Raw genomic sequence first — 18528 nt, 5'->3', positions numbered from 1 at the left:
AATTAACCAGCCGAGCTATTTCACTGTCCAATATTCAAGGTTCGTCCTCGTCATTGATGCTAGCTTTCTCGAAAGCTTTAACAATAGAGACTGGCTTTACCTTAGCCCGTGTGTTCACAATCCATTCACACACAGCGGAGCAACTTACCAGCCACGATTGCAGTTGAAACTGAGCCTCATAAGCATGTCACTTTACTGATGCCGTTTCACGGGGTTTCTTAAACTAGTAAACAGCATGACTGACAAGTCATATATTTATTATTTATTTATATTATATTTATTTATTTATTGTTCACATTCAAAGTCTTGATTTGTGCAGTTTTGAAAGGTAATATGTATTTTAAGCAAAAAGGTTTTTACAGCTTCTTTAATTTACAAAGAAAGAACAATGAAACTATATCGTAGGTGGGGTAATTACTTTGCCTGTTATTATCATTTTTGTCTGCACTAAAAACTATTATGTGGAGAGTGAAACAAATAAACAATTTCTATTAGTAAAAGAATAAAATTATTATATGTGAAAGTACTGTTTTCCTTAGTCAAAACAAACAGCGAGCAACTGCCAGTTCTTTTGTTTGTGTCTCTAACCTTTTGATTCATAAAAGTTGCTGTCGACAAAGAGGTGATAACTTTAAAGGCGACTGTAAATGAATGTAGCCTATTTGTATCAGTTACTCCAACATGTTGATTTTGCGTAAGATTGTTCTAAATCGATGTATGAAAATCTGTTGCTTTACACTGGTATTACAGTCAACCGTGTCTTGCTTTCATTCGCAGCATTGCCTACCAGCTCGGAATTCAAGATATCATGGTTAAGTATACTGGGCCTGTACCAAATGTGGCTTTCCGCAACTACATGGATGTCAGTTGGAACCTAGGTAACTCTATTTTTGTAAATAGTTTGAATATCAAACAGCTTTCGCAGATTACAGTGGTTGCTTTTCATCTCTGCTGTAAAACTCAGTGGAACACCAACTGTAAAACACCGATTGTAAAGCACCAACTGCAAAACATCGACTGTAAAACACTGACAATAAAACACCGACTCTTAAACATCGACTGTAAAATACCGACTGTAAAATATCGACTGTAAAACATCGACTATTAGACAATGACTGTGAAACACTGACTATATCGACACACTTCATTTTCTCTCTCGAGTGCGGCAAGAGAGAATGACATTTTTTTAGGCGAACTTTGAGATTCACTTCATTCAAATCAAGTTTGAGAACTGGTGCTGACTTCACACTTTACTTTATCTAGAAATTTTACTTAGCACAAAGCAAAAACTTTCCATACACTTTAGGTGTACGTTATAGGAGTGTCTACTGTTCTTGCAACAAAACCCTGGCAGTCAAAAGCTGATGATAAAACACTGGCAGAAAATGCTCTAGTCTAAAACCTTTTTCTCTGTTTTAGCACTTTTAGTGCAAACACAAACATCTGACCGTATATATAAGACTATAAAATAAAATTCTTGAATCTATTTTAGACTTTACTAAGATGACTCTGCTAAGACACTGACATGCTCTTCAGAAAGCTTTCACCTAAAACCTGAGATAATATACAATGCAATATGACCACCTGTATAACCATAGTATAACTACTAATATCATATAATATATACGTATATATAACTAACAATATCATATAATATATACATATTATAAATGTATATGCTATATGTACCATACCTATATGGTATATATATACCATACATGCATGTTATATATACAGGACCGTATCCTCCTATTCTGCAGCTACTGCCATGGCAGTACCATTTTTTGAGGCTAAAAATCCCGGAATTCACATCATTTTTGCTGGATTTTAACGCTTTGGCTGGGGAAACGACCAAAATGTTGTTTATCGGTTGCGTGGGGAAACGACATTCATGTCACTTTCGGTAGACGTTTATAAAGCTGCTGTCTCGTAACATTAAACAAAGGATATGAATGCTAGTAAGTTTTAAATATCATCAACAAGATATTAGTCGATGAATTACAATATGAAACGATTATTTGAAAGGCATTGCTTTGTGCTAAAAGCTAAAGAAGTCGCGCCTCCTTGAAAAGAATAAAAGTTGGAAAAACCAGACAACATCGGCTCGACTTTCAAAACGGTAAAATAAAATATTATTTGATCTTGCGATCGTTAGTGATTTTGTGTGTGATCAGAATAAAAATAATTCAGATGATAGAAGTGGTGTAAACTTTTTAGACTTTTATTATACTTGGAACATACAGAGAAAAACGATCGTTGTGGTAGCTCGCACGGCAATGTTATAGCGTTAGACTCTACCGAAAGGAATGCTTCCAAGCTTTTCATATAGAGACAATTGTACATGGTTGTATTTTTTGTAGTAGTAGATATGTAAATGAATGCTTATGTACAACAGATTTTGTTCATAGAAATAAATTTGAGTTTGAGCTATGCATGTAACATGCATAGCTCAAACTTAAATCTACTACTTGCTCTGTATTATAGACTATAGTATAAGTGCATTATTTTTAACATGGTGCGCTATTAATTTTAGTTTTTAACTCTACAATATTATTTAACTAGAAATTACCCTGTCATACAGCCCACGACCTGATAATGACGAATAGAAGACGAAATATTGACATTGTAGTATTAACCTGAGCAATGAGTAACTGTTCTATAAGTGTAAGAGAAGATAAAAATTATAAAAATTCAACAGATGGACCATATTGTTGGCTGCGCTGAATTTATTAACAGTGTCAGGTCTAACTTGTTGGCATGTATGACATAGTTGTATTTGAGTATTTTATGTAATGAAATGTTTCTCATTACATCCAGTACATGTGAGCTCTGATATGTTGTTGTCAAGCCTGCCTAGAAAGTTGTTACGCAGTTCTTGAAAATCAGGACAATCTAAAGATTGAAAATAGGAATGTGATGAAGGGGGGGGGGGACAGCATTGGGAGGAGCAATATTGTTTTGTGCAATATTTTCATGGTCAATGATGTCCATAAAATCATGATCATCATTTGGAAACAAAGGGGCTGCCAAGTCAATGTCATTTACATCGCCTACAACATCTACTAAAGAATTATCTGAATCAGATGAGTTGTTGTTATTAATTTGAGTAACGTGTTGTTGAACATTAGCATTTGATGTTGATGGTTGCTGTGAGGACCTATTTATCCTCCTATTTATCCTCCTATTGCGCTGTAATAATTGAGAGACACGTGGACGGCCACTGCGTCGGCCGCGATGTGGTGTTCTGGGAAGTTGTATGTTCATGGTAGTTGTCAAGTTGTTTTGAAATTAAATTCAAAAAGTCAATTATGCAAAACAAAAGGTTGTAAAAAAATTACACCTAATCTACTACTATCTCAAAACTATGTTTTACAACAATAAATCACACCTAATCACACAAAAAATCACACCTAATCTACTACTATCTCAAATCTATGTTTTACAACAATAAAATAAATATTAATTAAAGCTGTAGGCCTAACCTACTGTAATGTATGTAATTTAACAACAACAATAAGAAAATATGTTTATTATAACTCTGAAATGCAAAATTAGAAGTAAGATAGCAAGCTACTGTGTACTATACACAGTTTGAAAGTTGGTTGTGTTGAATGTAGAATGGTTTTGATAGCGATCTTTAACAGAAAGCAAGTATGAGCGTTCACGCGTCTGGAAGTTTTCTGCAAACTGCAGCAAAATAAAAAATTGTTCTCGTCTTAAAGGGGCATTGTAGTTTGGCCCTAGCTTGTACATAAGTTGTAAAGAATCTCGGCTAACGTTTTAAATAATTTAATGAAACCTTCAGTGATTGAACAAAAAAAGCAGGCTGATAAACTGTGTACCACAATTTCGTACCTGTAAATCGGTCTACGCCTCAAACGGTCTACGCTTATTACAGAAACCTTCGGATAAATTCGATTACAAGTAAACAATGCCATAGTCTGGTAAAATGAGCACGGTTTTCTCGTGAAATGCGCACTGCTAAATAGTTCTACTATCTGTCGCACGGCTTTATTGGTGTATCGTAGGCCGGTCTTAACTTTTATTAAACCAAGCTTTTCAAGCGTTTTGTCACGATTTTCGGCCAAATTAATCTGTCTATTTGTGTATAATCCGATCAGATGGGTAAGTTTTAAGATACTGTCGACAATTTACAAAGACTTGGTAACATATTTAAATAGGCTTATATGTGTTTTGTATCGTTATTATACTTTAACGACTCTACAAAACGATGGTTAAATTTGTTGATGAGATTTTGAAACAAGGGTTTGCGACGTTGTTGATGAATACTTTTCGTAAGTTGTGTGCACATGCATTTATCATAAAAGCTTTCAAACTTCGCTCTGCTCGTTTGGTCGTGGAATTAAATTATTTCATAAAAGACTACTCGTCTCCTACACCATTCAGCATTGTACCCGGTGATAATTCTACCTCATGCTAGCTGTGGCCAACCCCTTTAGCAGCTCTCATTCACATTATATTTTTAATAAGCGTTGTTAGAGACAATATCAATAAACAGTTTTATATTTAGAATACTAAATTATATAATGTCTTTATAATCTATATGTCTATATAATGGATTATAATGTCAAATTTGCTGTTAGAACATTTGCCCATCAGGAGCCAAGTGTGCTAGATTTGCACCATTTTGACTAGTTATACTAAAAAATTTCCCGGGGAGAATCCTCGGACCCCCCACCGAGAGGGCGCTCGGCACCCCTCTTGGTGGATACGGCCCTGTATATATACCATACCTACAGGTATATGTTATATACCGTAAAACCTCTAATTGAACGCCACCTCTATTTGAATGCCACCTCCAATTGATCGCCATCCTGAGAGAAGGGTTGAAAAATAGACCACCACTCCCCAATTGAACACCACTTCCATTTGACCGCCAACTCCATTTAACTGCCACTTCGACATTATTTGATCTTTCCGAGTCCATATTATCAACTGATCAGTAGAAAAGTGTACGCAAAATCATATTAATAATGAATCGTTTATATCAATAACAGTTAATTCTCTCATTGTCCAATTCCAAAGCTTTTCGTTTTTTTTCGTTAAAACTTTAAAAGCAACACCGTAGCAATAATCAATAACTGTCTCAGGCTAGTAGTAGCTCTCTGTTTAACTTTCTGTTTCGCTGTCTTTCCACTTCGAATTAGCCTACATACCTATATACAAAATCTGCTTATATTCACGATGGTAGATGGAACTTGAATAGCAACGCCATAGAAATAACTACTATCTCAGGCTAATAGTAGATGCTTGTTTAACGCGGTCCTAATACTTCGAAGGAAATGCATATAAAAACCGGTTCGCAAATTTTGGACCAAAGGTTATAGGTTTAATGAGCAAACTTTTAGCACTGCATCAGTGCTAAATGCAGCGCTTGAAAGTTTTGTTCTGCCGATAAATTGTTTGGATGCTAATATCGACTGGTTCAGCAGTGCAAAAGAAGAATTGAAACCAGAAGATATTTGGAATGTATTGGACAACTAGAAGATGTCCATTCCGTCGAAAGCAACAATCAGAACGCAGCTATCCGAGCAAACGATGGAAATATATTTTAGTTTTAAAGACGTTAGTTCTTATTTCTGCATGTAATATAAGTGTGGTTCTTTTATGTCACTTGTTCATATATATATTTGTATCATTTGATAGATTATTGTTGTATAACTTATAAATATGCAGATTTATAGCATGTTATTTAATAGCATTTTGGGGCTATCTTAACATGGCTTACAATGGATCCACGCTCATAATTCCACTTCTATTGCACACGGAAAGCTAGTTTTGGCTGAAAACTGTAGCAAACATATCAGTGAGTGCAATCAGCTTTTATGCAAAATTGCTAAATATAGAAATAAAATAAAAATATGTCTTCAACTTTAGAATGAAATAAAAATTGAAAATGCCAACAAATTGCAAAAAAGGACAGGCTATAATATCATTGCAGGTCAATTGCAAGCAATAGGTATCAACTGGTAGAGATATTTTTTAGTTTCTTGATGCATATTTATTAAAAGATCTTTGACAAGTTAGAGGAAAGTTAGCATATTTATTGCATTCAAAATGTTTTATATCGGTCCACCCGAAAAAGAGGGCAAATATATAGGCGACATTCGCTTCGCTCGTAATAGGGCTAAATTTATTTTGCGAAATTTCTGACGAGCTATTTGAAAAATATACCGCCAGTCTCTATTTGAACGCCGCCTCCAATTGACTGCCACCTTGGCGAAGAGGTTGAAAAATAGACCGCCATGGTGTTCAATTAGAGGTTTTACGGTATATATACCTACATGTATATACTTACGTGTTGCTACAGCATGACACAGTTTGTTGTAGTTGGCTGTTTTTTAAGAATTGTAACCTGCAAAAGTGTAAAATAAAGGTCATTACAGTTACGTAATAACCTTTATTTTAATTAGATTCATGATCAATACATGAAATACATAAAGTTCCACCTCCATTGGTGTAAAAAACTTTTAGACGCCCTCAACTTAAAGTAAATTAAGCAATTTTTCAGCGAAAGTCTCATGGCTACTTGCTACAGAGTTAGTTATTTAATTCTGTAGATTATTCAGCTTTGTGAATGTTGGTGTTGTAGTTTTTATCATTTTAACTCTTCCTTTTGCTTCAGGACTTACATCCACTACTCTTACAAAAGGCTATGATTGCCCAGAGTCTGCCGAGTACATTTCTGCTACCGTATTCAACAATGGGTTTGGGGAGGCGATTGAACAGGAGAACATTGCTTGCGTCTTTGAATACAGGTAACAGCTGTAAGAAAGGGGCGTAACTGTAGCAAGATAAGGTAAATGTGAAGTAATGAAGGTACCAACTGTAAGAGAAGAACATGACTATAGTGAGATGAGTGAAATAATAAAGGTACCAACTGTAAGAAGATGGCATAACTGTAGTGAAATGTGAAATAATAAAGGTACCAACTGTAAGAAGATGGCATAACTGTAGTGAGATGAGTGAAATGTAAAATCATAAAGGTACCAACTGTAAAAAGAAGGCGTAACTGTAGTGAGATGAGTGAAATGTGAAATAATAAAGGTACCAACTGTAAGAAAAGGGCATACCTGTAGTGAAATGTGAAATAATAAAGGTACCAACTGTAAGAAAAGGGCATACCTGTAGTGAGATTGGTGACCAATGAAATAAAAACGGTGGAGGTAAAGAAGCAAGTAGTTTACCTGACCCATTGTAGTGCGATGACAGCGTTTGTCATGACGCGCTCTCTGGCTGTATTGAGCAAGGAGCTTGTTGCAATAGCAAAGGCTATGATTCCAGTAACAGCTGCGCTACTCAAAGGAATGACTGTACCAAACACTCTGATACCTATATTCAAAGGGTGTTGACTGTAATGAAAGATAAGTTTTGTGCTAGGAATATATATGAGAGACTAGCTGCATTACCCGCCTGCAGTAACAGATTCACGGGCAGCATAAGGTTTATTGAGAGTTGGCTTTCATACTGTAAAACAACTCCAAATATGCAGTAAAATCTCCCTTTCTCCTCTCCCTCTTTCCCCTCTCTCCGTCTCTCCCCTCTCTCTCTCTCTCCCCTCTCTCTCCCTCCCTCTTCCCCCTCTCCCTCCCTCTTCCCCCTCTCTCCGTCTTTCCCCTCTCTCTCCCTCTTTCTCTCCCCCCTCTCTTCCTCGCTCTCCCTCTCTCTCCCCTTCTCTCTCTCCCTCTCCCCCTCTCTCCCTCTCCCCCCCCCCTCTCCCTCTCTCTCACTTTCTTTCTCTCTCTCTTCCTCTCTTCCCCCTCTCCTCCTCGCTCTCTCCCTCTCTCTCCCCTTCTCTCCCTCTCTCTCTCCTCTCTCTCCCTTTCTCCCCCCGCTCCCTCTCTCTCTCTCTCCCTTAGTTCAACGCAACACTCGCGGATAGTCAACATTTTTGGTTTTTCTGTCGGGCGTATGAAGAAACAGTTTTCGGCGTGTGCCTACTTTTGAGCAGGCGACGTATAGCTGGTCATGGCTGATGCAGGGTGACAGTAAGTCGATAGCAGCTGCTCTCTTTCTTTTCACAATAGCGTATCGCAGCCCTCGGAGTACTCGTGAAAGTTCTGTAATAGTAAGTTACAGTAGGCCTACTCGTAGCTGGAAAAAAATTAGTAACTCGGCTGCTGAAGGAAATGAACATGACCCACTATCACGAACAGCGGCAAATCCAACGTTATTAAGTAGTGGAGATGTGGCAATTCATATACAATACAACATCGTATAAGAAACACTTACCTTTTTGATGTGGAAATTTAGTAGGTGAGAAATGCGTTTTTTCAGTGGCTCCAAGAAACAAACGTTTACGTGACCTTCTCGGTACACGTTGGCAGTAAATATTAATTGCATGTAAATAACTACTTGTTAATTTATTTTATTTAATAGATAGTACATTTGTATAGCTGTATAGACACCTTTGTATAGGCCGCAGAACTCAGGAAGGCGCTTTTTAACACGGCAGAAAATTTGCTGTTTAAAAAGCGTGCTAACCAGGGATTTCGGTTAATGCGCCCGAGCGGTGAAAGAAAAACAACAGAATCGCCACACCTTTATATAAGCCGCTTGTCTCAAATCGTCAGAGAAAAGTAGCGGCTAATAGTCCATATTACGAAATTACGATATTTAGTATTCATATTAGTTCGGTTGGCTTCGTTCGACCGAATGGAAAAAGAAAGACCGCTCTATAATTTATTTACTGTTACTACACATATTAATTCAGCTCGCTTCGTACGACCGAAATTCGTACGACGATAAAAGGAAAGACCGTTCTATAAGGCGAACACTCAATCAAACAGACAGACAACGATTGCCGTTTATATAGTAGATAGAGAACAGCGTTTTTCTAGTGGTTGCAAGAAACAAATGTTCACATGACCTTCCCGGTACACGTTGGCAGTAAATATTAATTAGATGTAATTTACTACTCATTAATTTATTTAAAGAGTAGTAAATTTTATTTAATTCACTACTAATATTTACTACTAATTTAATTTTACTACTTACTCATATTAATTAAGTTTGCTTCGTACGATCGAATCGAAAAAAAAGACCGCCATATAATTTATTTATACTGCTCATATTTGGAAGTTATCGGTGACTCAATATATCGAGAAGACAACTCATACTATTAGCATATCAGTATTTATCGTCCATCCCTACGATGAATAGCAGGTTACGTATTATAATAGAGGCGTGTACTAACCGGAGATTCCCGTTAATGCGCCCTAGCGGTGAAAAAAACCACAGAATAGACACGCCCTTATATAAAAGTAGCGGCTAATAGTCCGAAAAGTACGGTACTCTATAAAGCGGACAGACAGATAGATAGACAGACAGACAGACAACGATTGCCGTTTATATAGTAGAAGTAGATGTAACAACTGTACAAGGAAGTTAACAGCCGTGATTGGTCTGCGTAATCAATTTCTGCAAGGTCCTAAGGGATGCAATGTCAGGCCCGAAGAGACATGTATTGCCTTTTTGTGTACCAGTTTATGTCAGCTTGTTCATTCTTGCACAAAGGTTTGAAAAGCAAGACTTGGTAACGAAAGTTACTATGTTAATTTTTGGTACATCGCTTGGTAAATGCAGCTTGAGGGCCACTTGACATGCCTTTAACATATTAAGAACACAAATTTACTCGCCAATCCCTATGGCACACATTGTTACTCCTCAAACTTCAGATTCAAGTCGCTGTCTATAGAGTTGTTGCACTCAGTCTATACTACATACAACTATTTGTATTTTAGGAATCATGCTCCCCTGAGAAGACACTATTCTTACTATAGATTTACGATGAGTATGAATGACATAGTGCTTGTATTTCGGCAGATAGCGACAGTTTTCAACTATGATTATGTCATAGACATGGAAATTCATCAAACTGGAGTTATAACTTATAGCGTAAGTATATTTCATTCTGTCTGAGTTGGCCCATTCATCTGTAAACTAGCAATAATTCCGGCGATGCCTGAAGTTTTTTTGGTTTTTAATCAGGTAACTCGCAGGTAGGTAGGTAACTCGCAGGTAGGTAGGTAACTCGCAGGTAGGTAACTCGCAGGTAGGTAGGTAACTCGCAGGTAGGTAGGTAACTCGCAGGTAGGTAGGTAACTCGCAGGTAGGTAGGTAACTCGCAGGTAGGTAGGTAACTCGCAGGTAGGTAGGTAACTCGCAGGTAGGTAGGTAACTCGCAGGTAGGTGTTTACAAGGCTTTGAAAAGTTTAAGAGTTTTCAAACCAAATAATTTAACTACATGTCGGAAAGCATGGATCATATGCGTGTGGAGTTTGGATGGAATCAGCCAAAAATATGTGGAAACGCTTGGCTTTTACACAGACAAACAAACACACGCAGTGAAAGCTTGGGATTTATTAATATAAATAATAATTAAAAGAACTTTTGAGAACATTTGGGATTAAACAGTTACGCTATTAATTATTATGCTATAATATTATTGTCTTATTCTGCACAGTGAGGCATGTTCTTGGAGCGAAAAGAACAAATTTCTCTCAAAATTTTTACATATGATGGGGGTATTATTGAAGCCAAAAATATTATTTAATACAATACAATTATTATTAATATTTTTAAGTGATATTCTCTTTAGTTGTTGTTTTAAGACTATTTTACTTATGTTTTTACACATTCTTGCAATAAACATTACAAGTTGATGTCACTAAAAATTGATCCACACAAACTTTTACCAGCAAAATATATTATTATTGATGAATTTTCTAATTCTATAAAAATAAACTTCCATCGAGTAGATAATTAGTCAAAATGAGTCTCTGCCTATCAGGTACTCTGCCTATAGTTAGTGGCATTAACAAGATGTCGGCTGGAACCAGAATGTAGGTTGAAGTCTCACAATCTCCCCAAAACACCTGTGGTCTCTTTTATGGTCAGTCTCTTTAGCAGACATAATCCACTGCAATAATTAGAGTAATCATATTAATAGTAATAGTAATAATTATATTTGTAACTATTAATGTTTAGTTTTTGCAATGATATTTAGGCCTGTTATACTTGCTTGTTGTTAAATTAAAATATATTATTATTAAATTAAAATATATTATTAAATTAAAATATATTATTATTAAATTAAAATATATTATTATTAAATTAAAATATATTATTATTAAATTAAAATTATATTGTTGAAGCGTTACAATTAGTGTAGCTGAAAACAAAACTATTTTACTCTCATATTCTCACTATTCAATTTATATTTTCAGATCCTTCCTACTGGATACATACAGACTTTCCTGCCAGCGGGTGGTGATGGCATCAAATATGGATATGATCTACTACCAGATGTTGGGAACACAGGAATATTTCACACACATCTTTTCGATGTCAAGGTCGATCTTGACATTGGAGGTGCTAGCTCCAACCGCTTCATGGTAATCACGACCTACATATATGCTTCTTGGTTGAATCTTTAGATAGTTGGAATGTCACTATAGGAACAATAAAGAGGAGACAAATACCTTTTGTGTATGGATACTCTTTTTTAACAAAAAATGCGGTTGTATTGTGAATTTTGTTGCTACTGAAAACTGAAGACAGCAAAAGGCTGGAGATGAAGTCACCCTTTTTGTTTCCTAAGTAAACAGAGTTTGTAGAGTCTTCTACAATGCGAGCACTGTTCACTACCTTATTATTACTATTGTTCACTACCTTATTGTTATTATTGTTCACTAACTTATTATTATTGTTGTTCACTAACTTATTATTATTATTGTTCACTAAATTATTATTATTATTGTTCACTACCTTATTATTATTATTATTCACTAACTTATTATTATTATTGTTCACTAACTTATTATTATTATTGTTCACTACCTTATTATTATTATTATTCACTAACTTATTATTATTATTGTTCACTAACTTATTATTATTATTGTTCACTAACTTATTATTATTGTTCACTACCTTATTATTATTATTGTACACTAACTTATTATTGTTCACTAACTTATTATTATTATTGTTCACTAACTTATTATTATTGTTCACTAATTTATTATTATTATTGTTCACTACCTTATTGTTATTATTGTTCACTAACTTATTGTTATTATTGTTCACTAACTTATTATTATTATTGTTCACTAACTTATTATTATTATTGTTCACTACCTTATTATTATTATTGTTCACTACCTTATTATTATTATTGTTCACTAACTTATTATTATTATTGTTCACTAACTTATTATTATTATTGTTCACTAACTTATTGTTATTATTGTTCACTAACTTATTATTATTATTGTTCACTAACTTATTATTATTATTGTTCACTAACTTATTATTATTATTGTTCACTAACTTATTATTATTATTGTTCACTACCTTATTATTATTATTGTTCACTAACTTATTATTATTATTGTTCACTAATTTATTATTATTATTGTTCACTACCTTATTATTATTATTGTTCACTAACTTATTATTATTATTGTTCACTAACTTATTATTATTATTGTTCACTAACTTATTGTTATTATTGTTCACTAACTTATTATTATTGTTCACTAACTTATTATTATTATTGTTCACTACCTTATTATTATTATTGTTCACTAACTTATTGTTATTATTGTTCACTAACTTATTATTATTATTGTTCACTAACTTATTATTATTATTACTCACTAACTTATTATTATTATTGTTCACTACCTTATTATTACTATTGTTCACTAACTTATTATTATTATTGTTCACTAACTTATTATTATTATTATTGTTCACTAACTTATTATTACTATTATTGTTCACTAACTTATTATTATTATTGTTTACTAACTTATTATTATTATTGTTCACTAATTTATTATTATTATTGTTCACTACCATATTATTACTATTGTTCACTAACTTATTATTATTATTACTCACTAACTTATTATTATTATTGTTCACTACCTTATTATTACTATTGTTCACTAACTTATTATTATTATTGTTCACTAACTTATTATTATTATTGTTCACTAACTTATTATTACTATTATTGTTCACTAACTTATTATTATTATTGTTTACTAACTTATTATTATTATTGTTCACTAATTTATTATTATTATTGTTCACTAACTTATTATTATTATTGTTCACTAACTTATTATTATTATTGTTCACTAACTTATTATTATTATTGTTCACTAATTTATTATTATTATTGTTCACTACCTTATTATTATTATTGTTCACTAACTTATTATTATTATTGTTCACTAACTTATTATTATTATTGTTCACTAACTTATTGTTATTATTGTTCACTAACTTATTATTATTATTGTTTACTAACTTATTATTATTATTGTTCACTAACTTATTATTATTGTTCACTAACTTATTATTACTATTATTGTTCACTAACTTATTATTATTATTGTTTACTAACTTATTATTATTATTGTTCACTAACTTATTATTACTATTATTGTTCACTTATTATTATTATTGTTTACTAACTTATTATTACTATTGTTCACTAACTTATTATTATTATTGTTCATTAACTTATTATTATTATTATTGTTCACTAACTTATTATGTTAGTATTTGAGGAATTCTAGATTACTAGTGACAAAGATCACTTTTCAGTAGCAATAAACAAGAAAAAACCAGATTTAACCAGCACATGTTCTCTATAATGTGTTAACAAGTGTAGACAAGTTTTATGAATTACATAAGAGGTGTTGGTAGAGGAGCACATTGTTCAGGTCAACAGTAAGTAACTCATCATGAGTAAGAACTCTATCTGACTCAGTAAGTGAAGTTTTACTCTACTGTTCATACATGAGTAGGAGAGTACTATAACGGTTGCGGAAGAGTAAAACGTGTAAACAGTAAGACTATTATATGATTGCTCCGGTCTCATAATGGAATTATTGTGATAGTATTATAATATTATCATCATATAATTAATATGATGATGTTATAGTATCATACTATAATATTATTAATATGATAATATTATAATATGATTATATTAATATAATCATATTGATATAATAACATTACAATATTATCGTACTATAATCTTATCATATTATTTATATGATAATATTATCATATTAATAATATAATATTGTTAATATTATAATATATTATCGCTTTAGTGATAATATATTATGTAAAATGGCAGTTGGTGAGATTATCACTTTAGTTATAATATAATTCAGTAGTTAATCTTTTGGTTACAAAATTCAGTTTATAAATATTCAAATTCATTACAGCAAACTTATGTTCATTGCTTTGATCTCGGTTTGCTTCAACATCAAGTGTAGTGACTCATTGACATTCTGTTATTTTTCACATATTCTAATTGAAGTTAGTGAAAACTGAAAACTGTTGCCTCCTTAGAGAAGTGTTCATCTATGTGTTTTGACTATAATGTAATCAAACATTTACATTGGCCACTTTGTGCCTATTTGCAGACTGTAGATATGGAAGCGGAGAGTCGTCCCCACCCACTAAATTCTTCTGTTATTCTATCTTATGCTGTGCTCAAGCAATCTATGAAGTCTACTGAGCAAGAAGCTATCATAAACTACGACTTCACAAAGCCCAAGGAATATGTTGTTTATAATGAAAATGAGCTGAATTCCAGAAATAACCAACCAATAGGCAAGGCAATATTCTGCTCTAATGTGATTTTGTACAGAAAACATTGTTGTTTTGTGAATAGTTTTTGCAAAACCTGCTAAACGCTATGATACTTAATAGAACAATAGTATTTTTAAAACTTTTTAAAGTTTGAAAAATCCGGTCTGAGAGAGTTCAATAGTTGCTGTTATTTTAACTAATGTCTACTATACGTTGTCAAAGTGTTTGATAAACAAACGCTGACAATTAATACCGTCGGCCTCGGCATTTTAAAAAAATTGTTTTTCATACACATTGAAGTATCAAGATCACGTTAAACAAGAAACTACTATGACTAAAAACATATTAGCTAGATGTAGTTATTAATTATTTCAAAGTTTTAAAGAAAAACTGTAAAGCTTTGGTGTTACAAATTGGTTTTCAATACTCCACAACAAACACCATTACGTCGAATGGTCTTTCTGAACAGTATTCTTATCATTCATCAAAACGCTTTAAAATCTTCAGGTCAGATTGTAAACTACATTATGAACAAATCTGAATACAATAAATATGATTTAGACCTTGGTGACTTTGAATCAGAGTGTAGTTCTGATGATTGTGACGATCCACTTGCTCAAGTACACCATCACTAAAACCATGGCAACCACTATAGCAACAACGAAAAACATTATTTCTTGTCTAATACTAATATTATTTCTAGTACTACTTTGTGGACACTTTTCTACTGATCACGTTCTATTATGGGTTCATAAAGATCAAAGATTGTCAAAGAGAGGTGGCGTTCAATTAAAGAGTGATGCTGTATGTTTCGACCCTTTTCTTATAGTGGCGTTTTATTAGAGGTTTTAAATAAAGATGGTATTCATATAAAAGTTTTACTGTAAGTGTATACATAGATTTAAGACATTTTTCAGTTTCCTGGAAAAAAACAACAATTCGGTTTCACAGGTTTGACCAGCTGTGGAACTGACGCAATTGTTTAAAGGACAATGATTCGAGTCACAGTCAAAGTTATAAGACTGTACGCTTGATAACAAAAGTAGAAGTTTTGCAAAAACTCCTAAAGCCAACCTGGCGGCTCCAAAAATAAATGGTTGCTAGTTGGTGATATTTTATCAGGAAATGCTGAAAGAGTCAACAACATTCTGGGCTTATCAGCATCATTAGGCCATGTAGAATGTATACTCGTAGTACAGACTTGTCACTTGTGCCCTTACTGTTTCTGCTAACTGTATCCATAATGCTGTATATGCAATATATATATCTCAGATTGTGATAAAGCTGTTGATAATGTTGTGATATATCTTTGATAAATATTCAGTATGGTTTGTATATCTGTGCAGGTTACCGTATCCAGTCTTCCAGTTTTGTGTACCCCATCGTACCAGCCTCTGACCCCTTGTCCAACCTCGCCAGCTGGATACACCATCAGATAGCAGTCACAAAGTACAAGGAAGATGAGCTGACCACTGTTACATACACTGCGCAAGGTGGGTGCACAGTACACACCAAATCACCTTTCCAATACAGTCACACCTGGGAATACGACATTTATTTATACCGAGATTTCCTTCATGTCATAGAAAACAATCTTATAAGAATAAACTATAATTTATTTGATAGCCCACAAGCACTTGAAAATTATGCGTAGCTTTAAAAAAGAACTTGAAACTTGCTAAAAAACCAAAACTACAAATCTGAATTTTATGTAAGACATTTGGTTTAATCCATTAATCCATTCAATCCATTTACAGTGCACCTTCAGCATACTATTTTGAGCTGTTCCAGGGTTGGCATCGTATGGTGAAAGATTCAGATGTAGGGGTATAGAAACCCATAGTAATTATTCAATGGAAACATCCCAGGGTAAAAATCATCAAACTTTTATATTAGTGCTCTACATATTAAAAATTAGTAATAAAATAGTACGTTAACCTTAGTAACTATAATTACCAACAGTAACTTTGTTGTATTTAGTCTATTTAGTGGTTTTGATCTGTAATAAAATGTAACATTACACTGTGTATGTGCAGTAGCAGCAGTACATATGGTAGAAAGTTCTTGCCTTGGAGAAGGACTCATAAAATAAACTTTGAATTTACCTTCAATGAATTCAACATACTGAACACACACTTGAAGCCAAGTTTTATTATGCATTTTACTAAACTAACCTGTAATTTTGTCACAATCTAAAATTTATCTCCTATTGGTTTTCTGCTTCATCTGCATCGTAACCTCTAGCCGACCCCATTAAAACTGTTTCAACCTAATTCGACAAAAAAGCTCGAGCCATGCTTTTCTCACATACTTCACCATTTAATGGCCATCAAAAGGAAAAAATGAAATTTTATATATTGTACCGTTAGAGTGACATGACTTGAGCTGGTACATGTAGTGGGTGGAGCAGAGAGACGGCAAAAATGTATTAATGCTAATTATGTTACTGTACGTATACTTGAAAATAAATTTAGTAAGTAGTGAAATGGTTTTTTGTTAGCAGGCTAAGGAAAGTTGTCTGTTCCCTGAACCTCCGAAGTGATTGTAACTCCAACTTTGCTACTGGTTTTAACGGGAAAATATTACTATGTTTCACATGAGGAATGCTGAACTGAGAGAAATTGGTTATCATATTTTTTTCAGGCGTAGTGAGATGGTTTTCGGCGAACTTCATATCGACGTCTTTATTATTTCGACGTAATGAGCACACCGACTGCCAAATTTGAAGTTCGAGCGAAGCTTTTGTTGAATTCTTATGACGGAATAGGATTTATATGGCGATGACGAATAACCATCAAGTTCCACTTTGTAAGGCGAAAAAATTGTATAACAGGGACATTGTAACCAGAGGTCGCACTGTATATGCAACAAAATATATATGTGTTATGATATATATATGCTAAAATGTATATACAACAAAATATATATGCTATGATGTATATACTACGATATATATATCCTACGATATAACCCGAGAGCACTATGTTCATGTATGTTAAGATAATCGTTTAACTGTATCCTTACCAAATTTCACACAATTTTTTCTCTTCAATAACTTATGATATTAACAGAAGAGCATATTAACACTATTGCGACATCACACATGCTGCATCTTGACACCTGTTGCAACTTGACATCCGTTAAATCTTGACACCTGTTGCAACTTGACATCCGCTAATTCTTGACACCCACGACAATGGCAGATTGTGGTAGACATGATGAGTTGTTTAAAACATCTGGATCTGGGCTTGATTACCGTGCTGCCACATCTCTTGGCATTAGTCTTAGACATTCTTTAAAAAATTTGGAAAAATGTTGAGCATCCTTCTCCTTTACTATCTTACCAAACCTGTAGATATTCTCCATAGTAATTAAAATAATCCATGTTATAACAACAGTGCAAAAAGCTTGTTATTAAAATCTTCCTGGCTGTGAATTTACAATTTTGTTGATATTGTCCTGTATTTCACTGGCTTCAAAAGGCATCTGTATTTTCAGCTGATCCATATGATCCTCTAATATCCCTCAAATATTTCCAAGAAGACAATGAATCCATAGTGGATGAGGATCTTGTGTGTTGGGTCACACTAGGGGTCAACCACGTGCCGACAGCTGAGGATATTCCTGTCACAACTACAGGTAAGGAACTACATGCGTGACCTATTAAAATACATTCATCTTTCTATTTCATGATTCGCTAATAATAAACTAACATCTAGCTGTGAAAAGGTGTTGTCTACAGAATTAATCAGAAAATTTATTGCCTCTATAAAATAAAATTCACTTGATCACAAATATGACTGCTGGTTCCGCCAGGCAGAAAGGAAAAGGGTTGCTTGATAACCAATATGTTTCCATTAATCGATTGAAAATTTTATC

The 18528-nt window shown here is 33.6% G+C and overlaps 1 protein-coding gene across 1 annotated transcript in view; it reads left to right on the top strand.

The window, feature by feature from the left end:
- Nucleotides 1-18528, top strand: part of LOC137387390 (putative amine oxidase [copper-containing]) — a 43442-nt gene that overhangs the window by 23227 nt on the left and 1687 nt on the right. Inside the window, exons 8-14 of the mRNA XM_068073801.1 lie at nt 778-878; nt 6647-6779; nt 9765-9918; nt 11250-11417; nt 14481-14670; nt 15996-16142; nt 18148-18288. Of these exons, the coding sequence (XP_067929902.1) occupies nt 778-878; nt 6647-6779; nt 9765-9918; nt 11250-11417; nt 14481-14670; nt 15996-16142; nt 18148-18288 (1034 nt within the window). The remainder of the gene's footprint in view (nt 1-777; nt 879-6646; nt 6780-9764; nt 9919-11249; nt 11418-14480; nt 14671-15995; nt 16143-18147; nt 18289-18528) is intronic.

The sequence above is a fragment of the Watersipora subatra genome, chromosome 2 (genome assembly GCF_963576615.1).
Source record: "Watersipora subatra chromosome 2, tzWatSuba1.1, whole genome shotgun sequence".
NCBI lineage: Eukaryota > Metazoa > Bryozoa > Gymnolaemata > Cheilostomatida > Watersiporidae > Watersipora > Watersipora subatra.
This window is presented reverse-complemented; position numbering and strand designations above follow the sequence as displayed.